Source organism: Seriola lalandi, unplaced genomic scaffold (genome assembly GCF_002814215.2).
Source record: "Seriola lalandi dorsalis isolate HSWRI2012SDOR001 ecotype SW California unplaced genomic scaffold, Sedor1 jcf7180002054965, whole genome shotgun sequence".
Taxonomy (NCBI): Eukaryota; Metazoa; Chordata; class Actinopteri; order Carangiformes; family Carangidae; genus Seriola; species Seriola lalandi.
In genome coordinates, this window is record NW_019525516.1 from 569,973 (window position 1) to 587,408 (window position 17,436).

Sequence of the window (17,436 nt, forward strand, 5' to 3'; positions counted from 1 at the left end):
CTGTCTGTTGCATAATGTGTTACAGCAGAAAATACAAAATAATAAGTTTTAAACACCAGCTGAGGCAATTCCCGAGTCCTCTGCCTTAAGGAAAGGAAACGTAAAGAGCATTTGGCGAGTTTAAAAAAAAATAACATGTAAATATCATCAATAAAATATAATAGTTTCATTAAAGTGATACTGGTGGCAGTATAAGATAACCCACGGCGTAACACGCATTTCGAGTCATAAACTGGAGTAGAAATGTGTTAAAACCTCATCCAATGCCCCACGGACAGTTTATTTTTAAATGGGCTATATAATACACGTGTAAAGAAAAGTTGAGACACGTGTTTAGCTCACTGTAGACACTTTAACTTGTTCTCAGGTGACTAATTATATTAACAACACCTCAATTCCACCTGGGTGCGGCTAAAAGCCCAGCATGTCTGCAACTGGCACACATGCGTGGATTATACTAATTATAACAAGTTTGACAAATCACTATGTCCGCTTGGACCGAAAAATAAAATAAAACAAAATTCATTGATCACTTGACTGTGGGTACAAAGGGCCTCGCGCCCAGGGGCCCGGCTGTGTCGGGGTCACTGGGTGTGTCAACACGTGCAGGACTCACTAACTCCCAAGTCTGCCGTGAGGCAGTCTGGCTGGTTTCTAACAAAACACATCATTGTTTGGTTCAACCGTAATCACTGAGTTTTTGTTGACACTGTACCAGAGAGGAAATGTTGTTGTTGTTATATTATAGTATATATTACACTGTAACACATTATGTTCACCCTTATTGTCGTACATAGGGAAGATTAATACAAAAAATAAGGAAGAATGATAGAAACACTAAACACACAGGTCTGTGGATTAAACTGAGTAACAAGAACATTGTTTCCAGAAAAATATTTAGCTGTTTAATTGATTAATGCATTTTCTTTAGATATTTTTTCTATCATCCAAAAACAAGATTTTACTGGGACTTTCTCAGAATTTGAACAGAAGAATCAAAACCTTCACTTTATGAATAAAAGCACAGGGACACAGTTTTGAATACTCAAGAAGACTTTGATTGCCCCCCAACAACTAAAATCAAGAGTGTGTTTGGAACAGAAAAAAAACATGAGTCAAATCAATAACTTCATGCATTTCATCAGCAACACGTCTCCAACGTCAGGGTCCTCCACCAGTTATGTGATTGTGTGCTTTGAAAAATGGAAAAAACACGTTTCTTTTTTTCTAAAACAGTCTGTTTATTAAATGCTTTCAAGAGATTTGGTCCACTTGTGTGATCATGAAATTCCAACCAGGGAGGAGAAAAGAGAAAACAAAGTCAAGAAGATAAAACAAATCATAAAACAACGAAATGTAAAAATACAGTACAAAAAGAGGCCTTGTTTTTTCCACTTCGTACAACCCTGGTTTCTTCATCCGAGTTGTTGAAAACAATTCAAATAACCAATAATTTTCTAACTGATTGAAAAACCGATTTAGGGGTTTTTTTGTGGCTGTGTAGGCGTGTGTTGGGTGTCGCAAACCGAATGACACAAACAGTACAAGGGGACAGGACAGAAGGGGGGGTGGGGGTGTCACATGAATATTTGTTGAGCACAATCTTGTTTCACAACTGAGAACCATGTCATTTCATTAAAACCGCAGCAGGATGTTTTAATCAGGACTGATGCACAAGACAGAAACCACTCCAGATCAAAGATGACCTTTCAGTCAAGTGACTCTCAGGAAAGTGATAATTTCATACTTCTGCTTTATCAAGCACTGAGGTCTGTCACAAAACTATATATATATATATATATATATATATATATATATATATATATATATATATATATATATATATATATATATATATATATATATATATATATATATATATATATATAGCTAGCATGAACCTTCTGCCTTTCACAAACGAACAAAAACTATTTCATATGTTGTTAATTGCTTAAATGCAACCATGTCTGTGCTAAAATGTCTGAAGGCATGAAAGGCAGTGAGAGAGTCTGCATGTGTTGGGGGGGAGTCAAAGCTTGTAGGGATGTAATTCCGACTTCATCGTTAACTGTTCAGCCCTGGTTTCAACATCCGTCTCAGGTGATCTGATCACGAGCGGACAGCTCTAAGTTCGGGTGTGAACGCACCCAGGATGCAATGCGATTCCGATCACTCGCGACATGTGTCCCCACGCACGTCCTTTTAGCAGCGCAGCTTACTCGACCGTCGTCCTCTGCCACTGTCCAGTGTGTCACAGTTTCACAATGAACTGAAAATATTCAAGCGTTTCAAATGGCGAAAACCTTATTTCATTGCACAGCGAATTGATTTCACTCAGGGCCTGTCGCTTTAACAAACTGTATTAAGTATGGTAGGTATGAGTAACACAACGCATGTTTCAGTTAAGCCACACTGACGCATAAGAGAAATCAAATCTTTTCTAAGTCGAAGGATCTTGTTTTCTTGGCTGCATTTTAGTTTCCAAAACTGTCTCTGCGGTTGTGGCATTGATCGTGCTCTGGACGATAAGGAAGATGTAAAGTTTCACAAATATTGAACTATTTTACTACCAAATCTCTCCCACAGATACGGACAGGGATTTCTGCACTAGGGTCAATGTCCACTGCCCTGCAACCTTCAGCCCCTTCCCCACCTTTTCAGCATGAATAGCAATCGGCTGTATTGGATAAGGTAGAGTGATAAAGTATACACTGGACAGCACATGGAAAATCTGTGCTAATGTAATAAAAATTACTACGGGATGTGAGATTTTTTATGTGTAAATTTGTGTCATTATTCGCCTGCTTTTAACACACACACACACACACTCACTCACACACTCACTCACACAGTACATGCAGCACAGACATCTTTTTCTTTTCTTTGCGTGTCAGTTACATCATCAATGCTGGTCTTTCTCCAACAAAGGAAGTTAAACCCCCCCCCCCTCCCCCCAATGCTCTGCAATCATTTCATTTCAGCAGGTTTCTCAATGGATGGACAATTTTCTTTTTTTTTTTGTCCATCTGAGTATGTGGCACTCTCTCCTAACAACTTTTTAAACTCAATGAAAAACAAGATGGGAACACGTTACTGACCACAGCAAACTCTTCCACAGCCACAGAAAAAAAACAAAAAAACCAAAAAAAAAAAACCAAACAGCTCCACCATCTCTTATCTAAATTACCTTATAAGGGTGTCTAAGTATTATAATAGGTATCAGGTATCATATACTGTATATAGTAAGCAGGATTATACAATAGGGGTATGTATCATCTTATAGGTGGTGTATATCGAATAAGGCGCTATATGGGAGTATATAGGCCTCTATGTATGCTTATGTTTCCAGATCTGTCCTTCTGTCCGGTGAATCAAATTACACAAAAACGCACAGCACAGGCAGTGAGCAAAGAGCTCTGCTAGTAGGTCAACATTGAGACACTGACGAGGGGAAACAGTAAACAGTATATATATATATATATATACTTAAATCATCAACTATCTTTTTTTTTTTTTTCTTCTTTTTGTTTTTCTTCCTTTGACCAGTGCCTTAACTATCCTAAGGCCTACAAACAGAGCTCAGACAACATTAATATATAGCAGGTCTACCATACTGTGTAAAATATCTTGTACTATTGACAACCTACAGCCGGTGGTGGCTGATAATTGACGTCACCACCTGTAGGATTTAAAAACTCAAGAACCTTACAGCGACTATCAAGACGTTGGATGTTTTGTGCTCACTGCCTCCCAGACAGAGCTGTGCACTGCTGCATACACAGACGCATATTTACTGTAAATTATTATATTCATACATGGATACATATATAAAGAGAGAGTTATACATTGCAATTAACATACATATATCAATAGCATATAGAAGAGAAATAGAAATAGTCAATAGATAGCAATCATTATCGTCATCATATTCATCATAATACTAGGAGTAGTAATAATACGATCCCTCAAAGAAGCTAATACCTGGGCTGTTCCAGACAAGGGCTCATTATCAACCTCCCAAAAAACCGCTGCCGAAGTGACCAGTGAAACTGATCTGAGATCTGCATTGGGAATCTAAATTCTGATTAAGTCAGTTTTCAGGAGCTGGATAATTAAGACAACTTTGGTGTTGCAACCATTTCTCTATTTTCTATTTATACAATGACCTCAATGGAGGGACTGCAGACAGAGCTGGAACATCACAAAACACATGTGGATTATTCTGTGGTTTAACAACCTCCTCTATCGGGAAAATGTCTCTTCTTTCAATTCATTCTTCCTTTAACATTTTACACCCATTAACCATAATATTCCCAGAACTGCTTTAGTGTAATATCAGTATTTTTGGAAAGTGAAGCCATTCTCTGGATTAATGCACTGAGCTGAAGCCACTCTGGATAGAAAATTAGCAGCACAGGAAATTTTTCCATGTTGTGCACACGCAGTATAGATGCTGTACTTGTGAAGTAAAACAACAAAAACAAAACAAAAACAAAAAAACAGCAGCAGCCCTCTCAGTTGGATGACTCACTCCACTTCTCTGCTCTCATGTAAAGATTTAACCCTCAGTAATCCATTTCCACATATTCAGCCTGAAACTCAAACCAATCTGTGCTGCAATCCCTTCAAACAAACCCTGTCTGGAACAACCCACACAGAAGGAAGAATTACAAAATAAAAGAATCATTAAAAAAAAAAAAAAAAAAAAAAAAAAAAAAAAAAAAAAAAAATTCACTATAGTCATCTAGTTCAGCGATACATGTCATATAGCAATACCTCAATAACAAGAAGTTCTTCTATGTAATCAATACAGCTTTTCAGGTTATATATTTATTAAGCTTAACCGCTAAGTTATCAATTATTATTAGTAGTATACCATTATTTGTAAATATGCATAATATGTGTGTATATGTATTTGAATATAAACATACCTCCATTGTTTCTCCGTCCACATTAAAGGCTAGAATATGATAACAACAGATATCCTGCCTGTGTGTGTGTGTGTGTGTGTGTGTGTGTGTGCGCGCGTGTTTTTGCATGTGTGTGTTCGTGTCACATGTGGATGTGTTGTTTATAGGCACAATGTGTGGTGCGAATCGTTTCCCTGTCTCAAGCTAGCAGGTTTCACGTAATGAAAAGGTTTATCTCAGGGCTACCGTTAGCTATCTGGAACAAAACATCTGGGTGTGTGTGTGTGTGTGTGTGTGTGTGTGTGTGTGTGTGTGTGTGTGTGTGTGTGTGTGTGTGTGTGCATGAGGAACACAGGTTTCCATTTGAAGGCTGTGCGAGCATGGTGGGTTTCAGTGAAATAATGACCCCAGTTCAACTGAACACATGGCAACTTGCCCTTACATTCAAATTATCTTAATCTAATGACCGACTATAGAAAAATATATTCTTAATTACCTTCAATCTTTTTCTTCAATAATTTTCTCCCAGATTTTTAGTCTTTAAATAATCATTCATCTTTTTTTTTCTTCTTAAATTACTACAAAGCTATTTTTTCACAACTTAAACCTTCTGCACAGTCTCTATTTTCACTGTGCTTCAGTCCAAGTGAGGTCATCATTTCTTAATGGGCAACGGCGGTCTGAACTGATCTATGGCTGAGAGCAGCTCTAGGCAGGACTTTGCACCTGTGCTGCAGCCACTTCTGTGTAGCCCTCCTACACCAGCTTCACATCTGTCAGCAGCTTAAAGCACATGACACTGCATAGCTACTTACTTTATCCCCATATGTTTAGATGAGATTTTTTCTTGTTGCCAAATTGTCATTTTAACCCCCTTTTTATTCAATCTGAAAGGAGCTGACATTCAAGCATGCTTTGATTCACCTGGACGTTGGCTGACAGCAACTACAAGGTTAATATGTGAGGGTGTGTGTGTTGTCTGTGCTCGTCCCACACTGCAACTGTTGTTATGAATCCACAACCAGCTATCAAAGGACCTTTTTTTTTTCTATCAATAAAGAGGAGGCTGGGGGAAACTGTAATGTTACACAAGTTTGTTTTCGGGGCATATAAGTAAGACTTGCATACATTCCACAACCACAGCAATGTTTTAAACGACTAATTTCCTCGTTTTAAAGGCCCATGCAGGCGTTACATTCATAGCGTTCTACCAATATGGCAGACAATATAACAAGGAAGTACAACTCCCCTTGGAAAAAAAAATGACGCGTAAAATCATTTATCTCCAAAAAGTTATTTTGATCCTCTCGCTATATTCCCATGAAGGAAGGAGAGTAGGATTTGGTTGTTACGCAGCTTTACGAGGAGTGTCCACCAAGAACCTCTTTCAGTTATGCTTCATCGTTTCTTCAGTCTCATCTGCCATCGACGGCACTGAGGGCTTGGCATTTTTGGCACTCCAAAGTTACAATTTTAACTTTCTTTTTCTTCCTGTGTGAGCGCTGAGCTTCAATTGAGTTTCGACTTATCACCAAGCAATATTCAAGAGCTGCGACCAGCGCGCCCAACCGAGGATTAATTCAGTCCTGCGAGGATTTAAAAAAAACAAAAAAAAAAACAAAAGATGTGCTTGGTGGACACAGAATTGATCCAAAGAGCACTAGGGAACACTAGCTGATTAATTTAGTCAGAGTAGAACTAGTTGTCTGTGGAAGTTCTGCGGTACAATGTGCTGGAGGGGAACCTAAAGGAGCTGTGTGTAACTGCAGCATGATATAAAACAAAACGCTAAAGTCCTGTACTTTTTTACTAACAAAGCTTTCTCTTTGCGTTAATCGGTGCCTGTAATTTGTGTATCGTACTGAGTGAATGTGTTTGTGTGTTTTCGAGTGTGTGTGTGTGTGTATTGTGTGTGTGTGTGTGTGTGTGTGGGGTCAACTGTTTTGTTGTGTGTCCATCTGCTCTCTCGCACTGCTGGCTAGATGCTAGAGGAGGTCAGACTGGTAAGGTGACAGACTGTTCAGTTGTAGCTGGTGTGGCATGCCTGTCGGTCTCTGGCTGTAGCTCAGCTGCCTCTGGTCAACACAGCAAAACTCAGAGGTCGTCCCCGTCTGACAACCGCCGGCCTCCCTGAAACGATACACAAACACAGCTCATCTCTCACACACACCAACAGTCACGTCGACTTAAAGCAAAAGAGACAAAGTGACAAGGTTGTATAAGACTCTGTAAGCAAATTTCTTTCTTAGGTTTATTTTTAACAGTTTCAAATACAAATACGACGAGCTGTCCGACTGACAAATTACAACTTAATTTCTCTATAGTCTCCGGTGATATATTGTACAGTGCAAGCAACAAGCTGGAGCAGCATCCTGCCGTATAAATTTAAATATCAACATTTTATTCATCAGATTTTTCTTGAAACATTAGTGGAGAAACTGTTTGTGCCATTTTCAGCTGATATTCCCACTGAAACATCTGACCTGCCATGCAAGTCTTATTTACCACTCACCATGCTTTCTGTGTAATCTGCTGTTATGGTGACCTGCTTGTCCTCTGGGGGCGGGGTCACAGCAGAGCTGTCTGTGCGTCTACTCTGATTGGTGAGCTGCAGCCACAGTTCATACATCTGCTGCATGTCTCTCACTGCAGGGGGGGGTGAGGAGAAGAAAGAGACAGAAAAGGAAGACAACCTCAGTAACCTTCTATACAGTGTGTTACGTGGAAGAATAATCAGTGCATGTGGAGTCGGGTAGGCACTTAAAAAAAATCAATGTAATTTAAGGCTTTTATCAGGACGGTAATGGTGGATAAAGCGAGACACGGAAGCAGGACCTGATCGGAAATTGAAAAACAGGCCTCCATAAATAAAAGATGACTTCACAGATGTGCTATTTTTTCTATTTTTTCTCTAAACTGATATTAGAAATGCAAAATTACAAAAGCTGTTCCGATCAAATCAAACTTCAGACAAATCTAGATCTAAACGTGTGAACAGAACAGTGGTTCGAGGTGGATGCAGGAACTTACAGCTGTTGTTCTTCATGTACGTCCAGACGTCCCTCTCTTCCAGACTGTGAGCGAACGAGCAATTCCCAATATAGTGGCACTTCTTCTGCTTCATCACATGCACGCACATCTGCGTGACAGGCAAAAGGCAGGTGTTACAGAGTGATACCGACAGCACTGTTTTTGTGTATGTCAGTTATAGACCACACTACTGTGGTCTCTAGAAAGATTTGGATAAAACTTAACACTTACTTTAAAAAAACAACATTCAAATAATCTGTGAGGGGGGTTGAAAGCAACCAGTTAAAAACTTGTGGAAATCAACATGAAAACGCCGTCAAAGACTCGCTGGCATTACAGAGCAAGAAGGCCGAGCTGCAGGGGTAAGGAGGTTTACAACAACACCTGTCCCAGAGGGCGAGAACAGAGTCAGCTGCACTCAGCATGTGAGAGGGGTGGAGAGGCGGAGGGAGCGAAGAGGAAAGACTGCGTAACAACTGAAGGAAAAATACAAAAAAAAATGGAGGAACTCACATCATATTGCTGTGGGTAGGTGCGGGAGAAAGGCAGAGGCCGAACAACAACCCACTTCTTCTTCTCAAATGATTTCACCAGCAGAACCCGACGCTCCTTCGTCCAGCTAGAGAGACAGAGAGCTAATGTTAACTCAAACAGGAGAGTCAGGAGTTTCATTTAGTTCTTTGGTATACACTTTGGATGCTACTATAACAACATGACGACAGAAAAGGACTCTAACCCCAATCCAAGTGACTTCTAATATGCAATTTACATACACAGCCTTTAGCCAGTGTTATAATTTCTGCATCTGTGAGTAAACCAGGGTCCGTGTGACCTACATTTTGTCATGAGAGGATGCATGTGAGGCTCTGTGTGGATGTCTGCTGACTCTCCAATTTGTCTGCCACTACTACAAGGGCACCAACTGCACATGCGCTCCTCCAAGCGAACGAGACGGAAGTATTATAAGAACAACAACATGTCCGTGTTGTCCACAGCCGTCTGTGTGCGAGTCCGCAAAGATCAGATTTGAAAATAAAAATCTCATTGGCCTTCTTTATGAATTAAGACAAAGTGAATATTTGGGCTCTGTAACTTCACATTGTGTTGTATTGTTTTGACCCGGTGCAGGTGGGCGTGGAAAGACAGGCCTCACCTGTGCCGTGCTTTGGCTGTGCAGTACTTGAGGTTCTTGTCGGGCTCGTTGACCTGTCCTTCCCTCCAGCACTGGCCGCACACAAATTTCATCTTCAGGTTGAGGGGACGTCCCCGTCCCGCTACTGCTCCCAGACCGCCCACCCCAACACCTCCCACTGGGCTCACACCACCTCCACCTAGGCCGTCTCCCCCCATTCCTCCGCCCCCACCCACCATTCCCCCTACTCCTCCTGCAGGTACGCTGCTGCTCGGATGTGGGATATGGATAGGCTGAAAGACACAGACGACGTGAGGAGTTATCATTCATAACAGAACAATCGTCACAGACAACATTTTAGCTCATTTTACTCATGAATGATTGCATTTTCATTAAAGCTGGATACACAATCATGGCCTGAATAGACATGGAAGAAGAAGTTTGTGAGAGCAACATCACAATGAGAGTACATCTGCAAGTCTTAAACTGACAACACAAACTGTCTCAATGCCCTTTCCTGTCTTACCTTCTGCTGCTTCTGTGCGTTCTGCTCCAGCCTTTGCCAATGTCTCTTAGACTCCTGCACCATCTCTTCATGGGTGATACCTGAAGAAAACATTAAGGAGCAGTGCTATGAAAAAAACCAATGACTTAATCACTTACAAGATACTGTATTAATAGTCAGCTGTTGGTGTTAATTGCTGTCTTGTTACAACGATACCTTTTCCATATCGACATCTTAGACTTTATTTCAAATTGTCAATACGGCAAACTTCTATTATTAATCAGAGAAAGTAACATTGTTTTCTGGATTACATTTTATTACAGCTAAAAGCTATGTGTGTGTGTGTGTGTGCGTGTGTGCGTGTGTGCGTGTGTGTGTGTGTTCTACCCACCAGTATCCTGCTGTAGGACCCAGCATTTGAGCTCTATGACGGAGTGCGCAAAAGAGCAGCTGTCCTCTCGCTGGCAGCCGTAGCGAACCTCATGGCGACATACGTCGAACTGGCAGAGGGGGTGCAGGGGACGCACCTTACTGTAGCGCACATTGGCTGACCTCACCACATGCACCAGGCACCTGCAGCAGGTACAGGTAACGTCATCATACATTTTCACAGAGGCAGCAAAATTTTTTTTTTATTTTACAGGACAATAGTGCAATCGTAGGACTTTGTATTTAAACAAAAATCAAAATATGAAAACACTATACACTCACTTGTTATCGTCGAACGGGTGTCGAGCTGTGAGGTTTGAGCAGACTGCTAAGTTTTCTTTGCTGCGTTTGCTAATAATGCGAGGCTTACTGTCAAAACATTCCTGCAGGAAGAGGAAGGAGATGCAGGTAACTGTCAGTCAAAGGTGACCAATCAAAACACATCATAAAGAAGAGATTGAGTGCCTAGAAACACGTTGGTCTTACCTCACAGAGGAACATGAACATGCCCATGTGGAGCTGCAGCAGTCTGGTGACGCTGAGCGCCCGTCGCTCTGTGCTGCCCAGTGGATCAAACAGCAGCTCTCGGCTCAGTGCACCCTTCCTCTCTTGCGTCCACACGTCAATCTCCTCCTGGCAGTAGGCGAACGTACAGTTCTCCCCGTACTGACACTCCTGACGCTCCTGCACCTCTGTGGGAGGATGGAGGGAGAGTGAGTATGCAAAGGGGAAATTTAAACACAAGTCAACTGCACCTGACTGTTGGCTGCTCTTTCTCAACTTGAACCCCCCCCCCCTTGATCATCCACTTGGGAGTTTAATTCACAGTGCAAACACACCTTTACAGAGTACAAATGCCCCCAGGAAGTTGTTCCGAGCAGGCCGGGGCCGGATCCTCTTCCAGGTGGGGTCATCTGTGTTTTTGAGGCGACATAGCAGAACATCTCGTTTGCAGCGGTGTGCTGCCTCTGGCTGATACTTGTAGTCCATCACATGTGGACCTGTGAGCGAGAGGAGGAAAGAGAGGGTTAAGTTACAGTGCCATCACAATTCCTATTTGTAATTGATTTTAAAAACAAAGCTTGAACACTTCACATATGATACAGCGTGCCCGGTTTCATGAGCTGGTGGAGAAAGCAACACTGCAACATCCAATTATGAATATTTAAAAAAAGAAGGGAAAAGAGCAGCTAGTCAAACGCTGGATAGAAAAAGTGTTGGACGAACCTATTCGGCTGTAACAGGCATGACAGGCCTGCCGAAACTCATGCGTGGCTGCCAGAGGATTCCTGGAGAGCAGAGACAGGTTTGTTCCTGCTGGACCATTCTGAGGAAGAAGAAGAGGGAAAGGAGATGAGATATAAAACAAAAAGAGATGCTTAGCACCATAACTGCATAGTCAGAAATGTCTGCACTGCAAGACATGAAGACAACAATGAAGAATTAAATACTGTGTGTGTGTTACTTACTGCGTGTGCAGCGCTGTTGTTGCGCATTCCCGGGATGAAGCTGGGACACACTCGTCCCCCTGAAGACCACAGACACAAGGACACTGATGTCAGACACCATATTGAAATGATGCTGACTCACACCGTCTGCTGCTGACGCACAGCTCAGGTTAAAACTCCCTAGAAACTGTGCTCTGGTAACTGAGCAAGAGCAAGTTAAGCAGCTTGTACTGATCATGCTCCCTCTGTATCACTCTATTCCTTCAACATTATTTTACAGGCTTAATTCATCCTGCCATGCAAATTAAAAGAAAACACTAAATTCAATCATTCCTGTTGCAGCCACTTCTGAGTAGCACAGCTAAAAGTTCACACCAGTTAGAATAGAATATTTTGTTTGTTTGTTAGTATTTCTGATATGGAGCTAAAAAGTTTGTCTGGACTGAGATCGCCATTTTAAAAATGACAATGTATTATTGTGGACATAGCCTAAGCCTGATAACACACAAACAATTACAATCTCTCATGTCTCTATAAAACACATCCATTAAACATTAGCAGCGCTGGTGAAAAAAGTAAGTGAACCCTTGGATTTAATAGCTGGTAAACCTTCCACTTGCTGTGGATCAGACCTGCACAATGTTCAGGAGGAATTGCTCTTTACAGAACTGCTTCAACTCAGACATATTTTTTATGATGTCTGGTGTGAGTGGCTCTTTTCAGCTCATTTCTACTGGATTAACATCTGGGCTCTGACTGGCCCACTCCAAAAGGGGGATTTTCATAGTTTGAAGTTTGAAGCACCCTCCACTATATTTCAGTGTTGAGATGATGTTTTCATGTTGTTGTGCAGATATGGTTTATATCAACAGATGCTTCTAGTGAAAAGAAAACTTAAAAATGTCAAATATGTCAAAGATGCTCTAATGCACACCTCCAATCTCATGTCCTTGACTGGGCTCCAGGTTTTTAAATTTGCTTTTGTTGATGTCATTGCGTTCATATACTTTTTCCCATCGTCCACTGTGAATGTTTAAATGATGTATTCAATATGAAGAAGAAAAACAAAGTGATTTGTGTTTTATCAGCTAAAATAGTGTTTGTTCATAATTGTAACTTCGATGAAGATCCGACTATATTTTACGACAAATTCAAACACAAATGCAGGTAATTCCAAAGGGTTCACTTACTGTTTCTTGCTACTGTACATGTGACTCATCAGCATAAGTGGAGCGGCAAACATTAAAGGAGCGTTCACTAACAATACATTTTTCTCTTGGATAAAATTATCACAGAGAGGTCAACTACGGAAAACATGACACGCAATGTGTCATTTACAAAAATCATTACAAGATTTCTAGTGACTGAAGTTTAAAAATGTCCATATTATCTCTCTCTGCCATTTGAATCTACTGACATGCTGAAATAACTTGTTACAAATCAATGATAATTTTCCACTCAATCAGATAAAAACACATGATATGACGCCTTTTAGCTCACCTGGGAGAGTGTACTCAGACAACGAGTCCAGCCCACCAGCGGCGACTCCTGCTTTCCCTTCTCCATCCGTAGCCCCTGTGGCGAAGCTTCCCAGTGCGTCCTGCGCCTGGGTGGAGCCTTGGTCCCGCTGGGCCAGCGGCGAGTAAGACTCCAGAGGGGGCATGTCACTCATGGGGGAGCTGAAGAAGGCTGGGGGAAGCTTGGGTGACGGGGCTGGAAGGTTGGGGGAGTATGGAGGCCGGAGGGCAACCGCAGTGTTGGGAAGGTTGGTGGGTATAGCACCCTGGACTGGACTCTGAATCATGACACCGACAGAAATTTCATTGAGTTAAAATAACTAAGACCAACTTTGCTGCTGAAATAATAATAAAAATAAAAACAATAATTGCCCTTTAAGGGTGTGTGGCTAATTCATTTATTTTTGTCTGTCTCTGTCCTTCACTCGCCTCACTGACTTTCTTGGGGATGCATTCCAGCAGACTGTCTAGCTCATCTTTGATGACGCTGCATTCGTCCATGTGCTCAGATACCGGGACAGAGTACGGCATTGGAGGCAGGGCTTGGCTGCTGGGGCTCTCTGACAATTCGGTGCACGGGGGTGCCGGTTCATCACTGACTGGGATGGGCGTGGCCAAAGGAGCTGGGATGCACTGTGCACTTGATATGTCCGCTGACGAGGAGGAAAACAGCAATGCAGAGGAGGGGATGAATGTGGGAACAGAGAAGCGAGGCTGTGTGGGATCAGACATGTTCAAGGTTTGCCAGTTTGCCATACCTGGTCCAATGTCACCCAGAGATTCCAGCCCGTTGGAGGACATCTGAGGAGGAAGCGAGAGAATATAACACCATTAGCCTCTCACTCAGTCACCGCATCAAAAGCTCTACACTGTGACAATAGCACCCACCTCTCCCGTGGGTGGGGAAGTCTCCCCGTGACTCTCCCCTTCATTGGCTGTGGACTCTGTCTGAGGGCTGACGTAAGCTTTACGGCCCTTCAGGCCCAGTTTATTGGCTAGATCCTGGGCCAGGTCACTCACCTGTCGGTCCTGCAAGATCAATTACAACAAGAAGAGTTTAATTCATTTTCAGGTAAATTATAATATGAAGCACGATGTAGTGCATGAAGTCATTTCTATTGCAAATGTATGCATTAAATAAAATGCTTGCTATCTCCACTTACTAATTTCCTGGGGGAAACACTGAAAGGAAATGTTCAATTTCAAACTTGATGATTTGGACAAAAGTCATTTGTGTCAATATTTTCAGTGCTGATGACATACGTGTGGTGCTGTGAGGAGACATTTGGTTCCACACTCATAGGCGTCTCTGAGTCGTCCCAACTCCCTCAGACAAATTGCTTTCCGGTACAAAGCCCTGCGGCTGCCTTCTGACACATACAGTGCACTGTCACAGTCCTGAACACCTCGATCATACTCCCTCTAAAACAAGAAAGAAAGACAATGAGTGTCATTTAACACAGAACAACAAGAGTTACGCTGACACTGTAAAAACAAATTCTTCTGTCAAAGTAAAATCCCCTAATGTAGAAAACAATCTGTGATACTGAGTGGCCACGTCATGTCAGATCCTTCCTGCTGGCGAACATGCTATATGTTGCTTAGAAAAACACCAACACAGAACTGTCAAACTGGCAGGCATCTTGATCTATCGACCACAAACGACACCATATTGTGTCTTTTAACACCTTCCACCAACCCCACTGATTGCTGTCACAAAAAAGATTTGGCTCCCTACTCTCACCCAGACAAACAGAAAAATAATCAGATTACCACAGTGCGTGCAAACAAAAAATTAATAAAAGCTTGTAAACTGTGGTGATGTAGAACTGAAACTCTGCAGCTAAATTAACTGTAAATGCAATAGGTAATCTTGGGAGTTAACTTTCACATTTGAGTTATTTCAGTAACAAAGATTTGGCAGATTCACCCAAAATCTACTTTGGTGGCACAAATATCTAATAATTACTCAGTGAATACGTTTGTTGTCTGAGACCAACAGTTCAAAACCTTTACTGGTTTGACAGTAACTGACTAATTAAAAGTCATCTAAAAATCCATCCCCTACACTTTTCTACTAATCCACATAAACATGTTGTCATTTATATCTGCAGGTGACACATCCCCACCATTCCCCTTCTCCCTCACCATCTGGTAGAAGGCAGCAGCCCTGTTGACATAGAGGCTCTCCAGCAGCTCATGAGGAATGACAAGAGCCTCAGCCTGGGCGTAGCGGGCAACACTTATTCCCTCCCCATACTGCTGGGTCGCCTGGCGCCAATCTCCATCTCGAAAGCAAGAATTGCCCTCATCCAGCAAGTTACACACCAACTGGGTCAGAAATGTCTAAAGGGAATGTGCAAAAGGATTATAAAGAGAGATAAAATATTGAAAAATGGGGTAGGGGTAATATGAGATGGTCAGAATTTGGCAGAAAGAGAACATAAAGAAGGGAACAAGTAAAGCAAGAGAGGAAGATTGAGGACAAGATAAAATGAGTTCAAATTTAGGTCCAGGAAATAATAGAGCAAAATGAGTATGGGCATGGTGGAGTCTGAGAGTAAATTTTGTGGGAGCACAATGGTGATAGCAAAAAAGCAGGGATAAAGGGGGTAAACGCAAACCTCATAACTCTCTGGCTCTGGAAAAGGCAATGATGACCTGTGGACAGAAATATAAGAAGGCTGTCAGCTTTCTCCATATCCAAGTGGTCACTAAAAGTCACCAGTAGTCGTTCACTTACTGGATAAAACTCATTGCTTTCTGAATCTCCTCTCTTCTTTTCAGTCGTTCAGGATCCATATCCTGAGGGTGAAGACAAGGTTGACTTGTAACAGTTTAAAACTCCACTTCTTGCAGAGCATTATTAACAGCTTTGACAGCTACAATCAAACCAACCACACATAACTTTGGTATCTTAGAGGACGCGGTTATGATCTGCAATTATTAAAAACGTCTTCAAACAGCTCCAAATACCTGTAGTCGTCCTGGACAAGTCAAGGCCTGCCACCAAAACACGCTAAGCAATCATCGGACTTGCGTAAACAAACAGCGGGTACAGCTAACGGTGAAGCCGGCTACTGATTAGTGTTAGCTACGGTGTCATTTTGTTTGTCCGAGGATATATTTGAAGTAATATCGTTGATTTTTGAGGGAAGGGAAATGTTACATACTCAATTTGACCGTTAGCCATAACACTTTTGTGGAAATGATTAGCTAACGTTAGCGTGACATGCAGACATACAGCTCGTTTACTCCAACTAAACCTCACACCGACAGCGATGCATGTAAAATAGACAACTTGCATTGAGTTAGCTGCTAATGGCGTTAGTGTAGTCAATATTAATGGGACCGGAGTTTACCTACCGGTGGTTGGGATCAATCAGCTAACGCTACCTGCTCACTCAGGCTACATGCTAATCACCATAAAATAGCTTGACTGGAGAAATGAAGAAAGCTAACTTAGCGTTTAAAATGTTTGATTCTTTTCGTTGCATGCGTTGTATCATCTCATATATATTTCACAATGAATTACTGTTCAGCTGACAGATATGGCTACACTGCATACAAACCCAGTGTTAACCAGCTACCTGGTAAGTTAGCTAACTTAATTTACTAGTGGAGTCTCAGCTAATAGCCAAAGCCCCCACTCAACACGGCAACTCACCGAGAGTTAGGTTACTGAGCCTTTCAGATCAGAGATAGCTTCACAGAGCGTTGGCGATAAAGATAGGAAAAACTAGCCAGCCAAATATCAGTCAATATCCAGGCGCATATTTGTAAGTTTAGTGTCCCTGTCATTGGTATGTGGACGGAGCACGAGTTTCTCTGCGCTACCACTGCTACTGGATACTGGCTAACGTTAGCTAGCTAATTGCTAGCTGTTTTGGCCAGTTCCGTATCGCAACAAGTTTCCAGGAGAATGGTCACAAGAGGGCGGCAGACACTTTGTCACTGTTTATGTTAGGTTATAGTTTTTTTTGTTTTTTTTTACCTGTGCAAGAAAAGTATACACATTTTGTACATATGTAAAAGTTGCACGACTATGGAAGCGTAATGCATTTACTTAAGAAAGAAAATCTGCTCTTCTTTTTTTTTAAACCTCTCTCTGACGAGATAATTATGTCGATTCAGAAAAACAGGATTTTTGAAAAACTTTTCTCTAAAAAATAAATAAATAAAAGTCCTCCTTCTGAATTATCGACATAATCATCTCCTTAATTCATTTTTTTTTTTTTACTTCTCTCTAAAAAGAATAAAATAAAATAAATCCTGTTTTTCCGAATTAAGGAGATAATTATGTCGTTAATTCAGAAAAACAGCAGATTTATTTTCACGTGAATGCATTACGCTTCCGTAAAAATGGGACCAAAAAGAATCTTCAGTTAGAAATAAATATACTGTAATTATGATAATAATAATAATAATGATAATAATAATAATAACAATGATAATAATACAGTAC

General features: G+C 41.4%; 1 protein-coding gene across 2 annotated transcripts; it reads right to left on the reverse strand.

Moving 5' to 3' along the window:
- Positions 1-1,216: 1,216 nt before the first annotated feature.
- On the reverse strand, positions 1,217-16,874 carry zc3h7bb (zinc finger CCCH-type containing 7Bb). Of its 2 annotated transcripts, none has more exons than XM_087170862.1 (21): positions 16,639-16,874; positions 15,715-15,776; positions 15,596-15,632; positions 15,120-15,317; positions 14,235-14,393; positions 13,860-14,000; positions 13,730-13,772; positions 13,410-13,624; positions 12,955-13,249; positions 11,476-11,534; positions 11,234-11,333; positions 10,846-11,007; positions 10,493-10,698; positions 10,289-10,389; positions 9,969-10,150; positions 9,599-9,678; positions 9,094-9,365; positions 8,454-8,559; positions 7,941-8,049; positions 7,423-7,556; positions 1,217-7,040 (listed from the first exon to the last, which is right to left on the reverse strand). In XM_087170862.1, exons 2-21 carry the CDS (start codon positions 15,771-15,773, stop codon positions 7,005-7,007), a joined length of 2,694 nt encoding a protein of 897 aa, XP_087026988.1. In that variant the 5' UTR covers positions 15,774-15,776; positions 16,639-16,874; the 3' UTR covers positions 1,217-7,004. The 2 variants fall into 2 exon arrangements, with proteins under 2 accessions (XP_087026988.1, XP_023251320.1); XM_023395552.2 differs by having other exon boundaries at positions 13,401-13,624.
- Positions 16,875-17,436: the final 562 nt, after the last annotated feature.